Below are 9557 nucleotides of genomic sequence, written 5' to 3' on the forward strand. Positions count from 1 at the left end.
TGAATATGCCTCATAGCATAATTAAAAAGAGATAACAACAAAATAAAACAAGAAATATTAAATTAGAAATAAAAAAGAAGGAAATTCTTATGTTTCATAAACTTATGAAAATAGGAACAATAAAAATTAATAGAATATGCTTGATAATTGTATGAATGTATTTTTTTTCATATGTGTAAGATGTGTCTTTACAAAGAACAAATGTTAATATATATATTTTTTTTTTTTTTTTTTGCAAACATGCCACAAGATCATTATCCAAAATATTTCTTAAAAAAGGAACTAAAACTTCATTAATTTTTAAAAAAATTATTGATGACTTATTTTTTAATTATTGCAAATATGTCGTGTTATGCATATATATATATATATATATATTATACATATATGTGAGATTTCCCGTATGCAGAACAAACTTTTTGGGAATTAATTTAGTTCTATTTGAAGTACATAAAAATAAAAATAAAAAAAGAAGTATATTTGCCTGAATGTTGTAGAAATATTTTGCACTTTTAAAACGTGCACACGTTATTTTTAAGGAAAAAAACAAAAAGTTATTTGCACATGAACAAAATAGAAGAAATAGTTATTTACACATACACAAAAAAGAATAAACAGTTATTTATACATTAACAGGACAGAAAAAGTTATATACATATTATCAAAAAAAAAAAAAAAAAAAAAAAAACAGGATATTCTTATTTACAAAATGTTCTCATGCATATATATGTTAAAACCTAAAATACTGGAACACCTTTTTACCCTTTACATTTCTGTAATTATCTGCCTATGTATATATATATATGTATACGTGCAAGTATTATATTTAATTTTCTTTTTTATAAAATTTACAAGTTAAAGTTAAGGCTTTACAAAAATCCAGTTTTTGTGAACTTTTTGCACACAGGAAATATTATTATTATTAACAGCTATTTTAAAAAAAAATTGTGAATAGATTTTTTTTTTTTTTTTTTTAAATAGCTTAAAAAGTAACAAGTTTTATGATTTTTAGCTTGTTACATATGTGACATATTCTTTAAAATGTACAAAACATGTTAAACACAATTGAAATATTTAAGGTGTCATTTAATATCTAAAATTGTTTTAATTTTTTATATCATATTATAAATTAAAAAAAAAAAAAAGTATACTCAAGATGTGCATATATATATATATATATATGTATATATACACATAAATGCAGTGCACATACATTTTGTGTTCTATTTGCTGCAACTTTAAATTGTACATATATTCTACTTAAAAAAGGTAATACAGTTGTAATGCCTGTACAACACTGTGAACTAAATTCGAAATGAAGAAAGCTGGAAAAATGAAAAAGTAAAAGAAAAAATGAAGTTTTAAAAATACGTATTTAGGAGGAAATAAAGGGATTATTATTAGTTATACAGACATTTTATTATTATTTAATGAAATGCTGATATTTTTTCATTTTTCTTTTCGAATAAAACAAATAGAAAAATTAAGCTGGAAAGTGATTTAACGCTAATTGTAGCATAAGGAGTGTGCAAAAATTTTCTAAATTTGCTATTTTATCTTTTTTCTGATAAAATTTTTTTCCTTTTTAGCATTTAAAAAAAAATATAATATTTCTTTCCTTTTCTTCAGTATATATATTTTTTTTATACTATTATGTTTATCTATATACAATTTCTGAAATTAGAAAAAATTCCTTAAATTGTAAAACAGCAGCATATAACATAAGTTCATTCGTACGATTGATTAATTTCTAATATATTTTATTTGTATAATGTATCATATATATTCCAAAAAAACAAAAAATTATTTTATGTGCAATTACATAAGATTGCTTCAAATTTTCATATATTCTTTCTTACTGGGATGAGAATAATATTTTAATAAAATCTGTTCAAATTATGAAATTAATGTTTCTTTTGCATCGGCGTTACAATAATGCTACTATATACAATGATCATTTCCTGAACTTCAAAAATTATGTTATTTTATTTTTTTAACATTTGAGTAATGTTTCATTTTTACACTTTTATTTTTTTTTTTTTTTGCATTATAAGTTAAATATCTTATTTTATTCTTTTTATATATAATGCTTTTATGGATTAAAAGCAAGCATTTCGTTACAATATTCTGTTACAATTAGAAAACATAACTACATTTATGTATATTTTGATCAATAATTATTTTACATTTTGTTGATATTTATTATATATAACATATATATGCAAATGTATATGTTTATAACGTAATTAATTATGGCCTTTTTTTTACCTACGGTTGACATTTGAATTTTACGAAATCTTAATAAGAAAAATATAAAAAAATATGGTATAATAAAAGATGCAATTATGAAAATAGTAATTTTATGTTATACATAATATTACGTTTCAATGTTCATAATACAGAGGGAAAAAAAAAAAAAAAAAATGAAAACAAATACATTTGATTAATATAAATATGGGAAATGTTGTAAATAAAATTGTTTTTAATGCCCCTTATGAAGGGTGCTTTGAAAAATTTGATTTAGATTTTATTTTTATTGAAATAGAAAATAAGGAAAAAGTTGCAGCTTATTTTATTAATAGGTACTCTATTTAGTTTTATATAGCTATAAATGTATACATATATATATGTATATATATATATATATATTTTGTATGCATGTGCATTTCTACATTTGTTTTTCAATATATTATCCTATGTAATTATTTAATAATCTTTTTTTTTATTTTTTATCTTAGAAATGCTCCGTTAACAATTTTATTTTGTCATGGCAACGGTGAGAACATATACATGTTGTATGATTATTTTTACGAGACGTCGAAAATATGGAATGTTAATGTATTCTTATATGATTATCTTGGTAAAAAAAAAAAAGACATGAAATAAAAAGTAAATCATAAATATATGTCCTTTATTTTGTTTTAATTATGTTTTAGTGTTTTCGTATGACTTTCTTTTTTCCGATATACACATTTATTTATATGTACAGTTTATAATATTGTATCATTTAATTATTTATTTATTTATTTTTTTTTTTTACCATGATTATTAAATTTTTTAAATTATAAAATTACTTCAAAAAAAAAAAAAAAAAAAAAAGGATATGGAGAAAGTACCGGGACATCATCAGAAAAAAATATGTACTTAACTGGAATTGCGGTTTATGAGTAAAAAAATTTTCTTCTTTTTTAGAATGTATAATTGCCGATACTTTGATTTTCATTAAATATATTTCGTAAATTTTTGTTTTTTTAATTTTCTTATTTTCTTCTTTATACGTAGTTACATGGTAGACTGTTTAAACATAAAACCAGAGAGCATCGTTCTATACGGGAAATCCATAGGTTTACAACAAAAGAAATGTGTACATATATACTTTGCAGCAATGTTTGAATATGTAGAAATTTCATATAAAATAAATAAATAAATATATATATATACATTTCCTAAAAATAAGTTTGTTGCAGTAAAATAAATTACATGACAAAAAAGAAAAAAAATGTGTATTAAATTATGTTTTTAGGTTCATGTGCAGCAGTTGATATAGCAATTAAAAGGAAAGTAAAAGGAATAATTTTACAAAGTGCTATATTATCCTTGTTAAATATTTGTTTTAAAACTAGGTTTATTTTTCCTTTTGATTCTTTCTGTAACATAAAAAAAGTGAGTTTCCATTTATTATTAATAAAAAAAGATTATAACAATATTACATGAAATTTTTTTGTTTTATTTTTTTTTAGATTCATATGATTCCTTGCTATGTATTTTTCATTCATGGCACTGATGATAAAATTGTTCCCTTTTACCATGGATTAGTAAAAATGGAAAAAAAAGAAAAAATACAAAATAAAAAAAATTATCCGACTATCCATGTTATAAAACTGACGCAAGTCAAATTATTGCAATGTGCTACTTTATGATTGTGCTTTTGAGTTATACGATGTATCAATAAGTTGCGTGTATTACATTTATGTAATGTGGGCATATATATTATATGTATATATTCATACATACATACGTAAATGCTACATATATATGTAAATTTTTTTTTTATGCGTATTCTCGAAGTGTCTTTATGAAAGGTGCAAACGGAAGGTTCATCCTTACTGGGTTATTGATGGAAAACATAATGACATCGAACTAATTGAGAATAAAAAATTCAACGAAAATATTAAGTCCTTTTTAAACTTTTTAAACAATTCATATATTTAAAACGTTTTTAAATTTTGTCCGTTTATTTTATTTTTAAAGGATATCAATATTAAAAACTCTAAAATAATTTATAAATTTTTTTTTTTTTTATTATTTTATCATTATGAAAAAGTATTTTCTTTACCTCTTTACAAAAATAATTCTGCATATATTCCCTTTATGTATGTGTGTGTATAAAAATATAACAATTTTTTTTTTAAATTTTTTTTTTATAACAGTTATATTTTATATAATTTATTTTATGTATCTAAAAATACAACTACTGAACAGTATTAACCGAATATCAATAAATGTACATTTTTTTATGTTATCAATGTGTTGGAATTACACGTTGTGTTCTAATTTACATTCAAAATACCTTTCCATTTTAAATTATATACTTACACAACATATATATATACATTATACAGCCATTTAGGGGAAATGATGTAATAAAAAAGAAGAAAAAAGAAAAAGAAAAAGAAAAAGAAAAAGAAAAACGTGTAATAACAATAGTAGCTATGTTTAATAAATATTAAAAAAAAAAAAAAAAAATAAGGCGAAAACACACAAACTTTAGGAGAAAAATTAACAGATAATTTAAATATAATTGTATATACATATATAAATGTGTATATATATATATATATATATATATATACATATAATATATTGTGTAACTTTTCTTCCAATGCGATGAATTTACACGCATATATTGCATATGTTATACGATGATGTATAAATAGTATTATATTTTCTTTTTTCTTTTTTTATATGATAAATAATAAACATAAGAATATTAATTATTACTATTATAATGTAAAATATAAATTTTTGGATACATTTTTTTTTATTAAACAATACGAACTCATTTTATGTTAAATAAGATTTTTTTTTTTTTTGTAAAATTATTTTAATATAAACGAGTTTTTAAACATCAACTTCATAGTTAATATTACGCTTTTTTTTTTTTTTTTTTTTCTTTTATTATTATACACACAAAGAGATTTGAATTTATTATATAGCAATTAAGTATATATAATTATATATACATATATACCATAAATATAATATAATTTTATAGGTATAAAATAATGATTATAACAATTTCTTATTTAGTTATAAAATATAATAATATAATGGAAGATTTATAATAGTAATATATTTTATGTTCATATAACGATGACTATGAAAACATAAAGAATAGATTTATAAAAATATATGTTTCATCTATTCCAACAAATTTGAAGTTAAAAAAAAAAAAATAATAAAAAGAAAAAAAAAAAAAAGAAATTATTTGAATAATAAGAGGGTCCATAAAAATAAAACCGAAAACTGGTGATGGTGAAAAAGTGAATGACGCAATAAACATAATAAAATAATATTAGTAGTAATATTAAAGTAAAAAAAAAAAAATCAGTTTTTTAAAAGTAGAGTTAGTATTTTCGTAAATTAAGTTTTTAACATATAATGTATTACGAATATGTATATATAATATATATATATTTACAAGTACTTATTAATTATTACTATTATGATGATGTGTAAAATATAAAATCAATTATATTCTGCTATGAATGTACATAAATATATGCTAAAATATTTATATACAATATTATACGCGCTAACGCATATATATATATATATATATTGTATGTACGTATGTATGAATTTATGTTCAAAGTTCGAATGTGAAATTAAGGATATATAAATACCCATTTAATACCTTGCTTTGTAATATATATATATATATATATATATATTTTTTTTTTTTTTTTTATGGAATAAAGCTAGTTTTTGTTTAACGTAACTGTATTTTTTTAACACCTCTTGTAAACTTTAATATTATTTTATTTATACTTATATTTTTATTTTATTTTTTTTATAAAAATGAAAAAGAATTTGATTATTGAAGTACTGGAATATGAACAGGATGATAGGGGTTATGTGTTGGACTCCTTCAAAGATAAAACATTTAAAACAATTTTAAGTAAAAACGAAAATAAAAATTGCTTTGATTGTGGTAATAAAAATCCAAAATGGTTATCTTTGACTTTTGCCATATTTATTTGCCTGAACTGTTCAGGTAAACATAGACAATTGGGAACACACATATCTTTTGTACGTTCAACTGGAATGGATAAATTTACTGCAAAACAATTAGTTAGGATGTGTTTAGGAGGTAATTTAAAAGCAAGTGAATTTTTAAAAAAGAATAAAGATAGTAGCATGTGTGATTATGCATCACATAATTCATTAAAATATAAAATGTACTTGGACAATTTATTGGAAGATACGTTATTAAAATATAGCAATGAAAAAAATGTACATACTGTGGAATTATGTAATAACAAAAATAGTAGCAAAATTGACAATAGTTATAATAGTGTTAAACCGATAATTAATACAAACAATTGTAGTAACAAAGCGCCAATTGATTTAATTAATGACGATTTGAATAAGGAGGACACTATAAATGAGCAAAATGCAAATGATACGAATATATTAAGTAACACTCTGCCAAATACCAAGAGTGCAAGAAAGTCAGATGTGATGAGCAGTAATATGAAAACTCATTTTATGGAAGAAAAAGTAGTTTATAATAATTGTAATAAAAATTTTAAAGCCAAAAAAATTGATATAAATTTTGACGACACAATATTCGATGATAATGGAATGAATAATAATATGCAATATGAAAAAAATACCATAGAAGGAAAAAATATGCATAATTTACAAAATTCTCTTAAAATAGGTGGTAATGATAGTAAAATTAATAATTATAACAATTATAATAATATAGAAGGAAAAAAAGACAAAAAAGGATACGACAACAGGTATAATTATGGCGTGGAAGGCTATCCACATAGTTACTCTGTGGAAAATAAAAAAGGATTTGATACGTACAATAAAATGAACAGCGGTAAAAATAATAATAGTAGTAGTAGCAGCAGCTATTTTAATAATAATAACAATTTAAATATTACAAGTGATGCAAAGTTAAATAAATTTAAAGACTGCAAAAGCATACGCTCAGATCAATATTTTTATGACGAAAATCAACAGAATGAGGATCATGTTGTGCGAAATGTTCATATAGCAAATAGCATATCGTCAGATCAATATTTTAATAAGAATGTTAATAATAGAAAAGGAGTATGGAATTTGGATGAACAAACAATTCAGAACTTACAAGGTTTAAAAGTAACAGCAAGGGAAGGCTTATCAAATATCGTTGCTGCTGGCAATGAAGTGTTTTTGAAAGCTAAGGAGTGGTTTAACAATTAGCGTCTTATGTTTACCATTACTGTGCATACAAATGTTCGTGCATGCATGTGGCGTTGATGTATGTACATATATGTGTATATTTTTTTAGGTTTAATTTTTAAAGTGATACGTGCGTGCTCTTATACACATATATATATATATATATATATATATGTGTAGCAGGGTACGTTTTACAACTTCTTTTCATGACTTATGTTTTCATTTTTTTTTTTTTTTTTGTATCATCTTCAAGCTTATGCATATGTAAAGTATATACTTGGGGGTTTGTTTTTTTATATTCCTTTTTAACATTAACTTTATTTTTGCAATTATTTATTACTTTTTTTTTTTTCCCAATTTAGTAGCAAAAAAATATTTGAAACAGTGTCTTTTTAAATATTTATGAAAAAAATTCTAAAAAGGAATACGTATATATATATAAGAAAACAAAACAAAACAAAGAGACGGAGATTAGTACTGCGGATGGTCAAAAACTATTTATTCAATTTCTCGTCAATGATGGTTTCGTTTTAATTCTCTTCTTTCGTGGTGCTGAGCTGAGGAGAGCTTTTATTACAATTTCTGTAAAATACATTATTTTATCTTTTTTATTTTTACTTCCACTTTTGCTTCTCTTTTTTCCTCAAAATGTTTCCTCAGATTTGACTTTATACAGTGAGATATGTATATGTTCATGGTAATATGTCAATTTTAATTTTAAGCTTAATTTTTTTTTTTTTTTAATTCATTTTCACGTTTTTGGGATTTTTTACAGCTCCCCACATTCCACTATATTAATAGGAATTTTTGGTTTATAAATATACGGAGTAACTGACACATTTTCAATTTTTTTTAATAAAATTAAAGAATCATTGTCTATAATTCTACCAAAAACAACATTTTTTCCATCTAGCCATTCACATTTTTTGGTCGTTATAAAAAATTGACAACCATTTGTATTTGGTCCACTATTAGCCATACTTAATAATCCTTCGCTATCATGTTTTATATCAAAATTTTCATCTTCAAAATTTTCTCCATATATACTTAAACTCCCACTTCCATTATAATTAACAAAATCACCTCCTTGTATCATAAATTCTTTTATTACTCTATGGAAAGTTGTATTCTTATAACCAACTGGTACATTATTTATTTTGAATTCACCTGTACAGAATTTCCTAAAGTTTTCACTTGTTTTTGGTACAATATTTTGAAATAATTCAAATTTAAATTTCCCTAAAAAATGATTACCCAAATTTATGTCCATAAATACAACAGGGTTAGAAGGGTTCGTTAATAAGTTCGATAAATAAAATGGTACAATAGTGTTTTCATCATTTTCTTCTAGGCTCGACTGATCCACTTTTTTATTTTCACCATCTTTAGTACTATTGCCTTTCATATTTTCAAGTGTTCATTCGGTAGTTCTTCGTTTTTGCCATACATAAATGTTAAATATGTTTCACAGCAAAAAAGTTTCAAAAAAAAAAAAAAAAAATAATAAATAATAAGTAACATTAAATTAAAAAAATGTTATGTTAACAAATAGTAATTACAAATTAGTAATACTTTAAAACGTCCTCACATTTTGACATTTTCGAACTTGCGTAGGCGTACAAAAGAACATTTCTTCTCATAAAAGTCAACGAAATGCTTCTTCTAGCAGTGTGAACCATTTATAGTACTTTTTTGTTCATATATTTGTTTATACTTTTGTTTTATATTGCTTTATTTTGTTATTATGTAACTTTTTTTTTTTTTTTTTTTGTTTTATGCATTTAAATTGAGTCGAAATATTTCATTTTTCATGCGCTACAGTTTTATATCTCTTTTTTTTTTTTTTTTTTTTTTTTGCTATTTTAACTATTTTCCTTACAGTTGCCTTAATGTTATATGTTCGCAGAACTATGAAAAAATGCATTAATAAATGACGGTAATTCACATATACATTCATGTAGTAACAATTTAAGGAGGTTCTTTTTTTTTTTTTTTTTTTTTGTATAAAAAGCTACAAATTAAAAGTTTCTGCCATAGTGCTGCAATTGCGCTTGTAGGGGCATGCACATGTGCCTATATATATACATACATATATATGT

The 9557-nt window shown here is 22.3% G+C and overlaps 3 protein-coding genes across 3 annotated transcripts; 2 read left to right on the forward strand and 1 right to left on the reverse strand.

Moving 5' to 3' along the window:
- Positions 1–2454: 2454 nt before the first annotated feature.
- Positions 2455–4212, forward strand: PmUG01_01027000 (alpha/beta hydrolase, putative; the record flags this gene model as incomplete). Its single annotated transcript, XM_029008506.1, has 7 exons — positions 2455–2582; positions 2739–2860; positions 3101–3167; positions 3283–3344; positions 3524–3663; positions 3741–3815; positions 4069–4212. 7 exons carry the CDS (start codon positions 2455–2457, stop codon positions 4210–4212), a joined length of 738 nt encoding a protein of 245 aa, XP_028860059.1.
- A 1869-nt stretch (positions 4213–6081) lies between these two features.
- On the forward strand, positions 6082–7479 carry PmUG01_01027100 (GTPase-activating protein, putative; the record flags this gene model as incomplete). The annotated part of the gene is made up of 1 exon (XM_029008507.1): positions 6082–7479. One exon carries the CDS (start codon positions 6082–6084, stop codon positions 7477–7479), a length of 1398 nt encoding a protein of 465 aa, XP_028860060.1.
- A 748-nt stretch (positions 7480–8227) lies between these two features.
- Positions 8228–8863, reverse strand: CYP24 (peptidyl-prolyl cis-trans isomerase, putative; the record flags this gene model as incomplete). The annotated part of the gene is made up of 1 exon (XM_029008509.1): positions 8228–8863. One exon carries the CDS (start codon positions 8861–8863, stop codon positions 8228–8230), a length of 636 nt encoding a protein of 211 aa, XP_028860061.1.
- Between the last annotated feature and the right edge of the window lie 694 nt (positions 8864–9557).

The sequence above is a fragment of the Plasmodium malariae genome (genome assembly GCF_900090045.1).
Source record: "Plasmodium malariae genome assembly, chromosome: 1".
In the NCBI taxonomy this organism is placed as follows: Eukaryota; Apicomplexa; class Aconoidasida; order Haemosporida; family Plasmodiidae; genus Plasmodium; species Plasmodium malariae.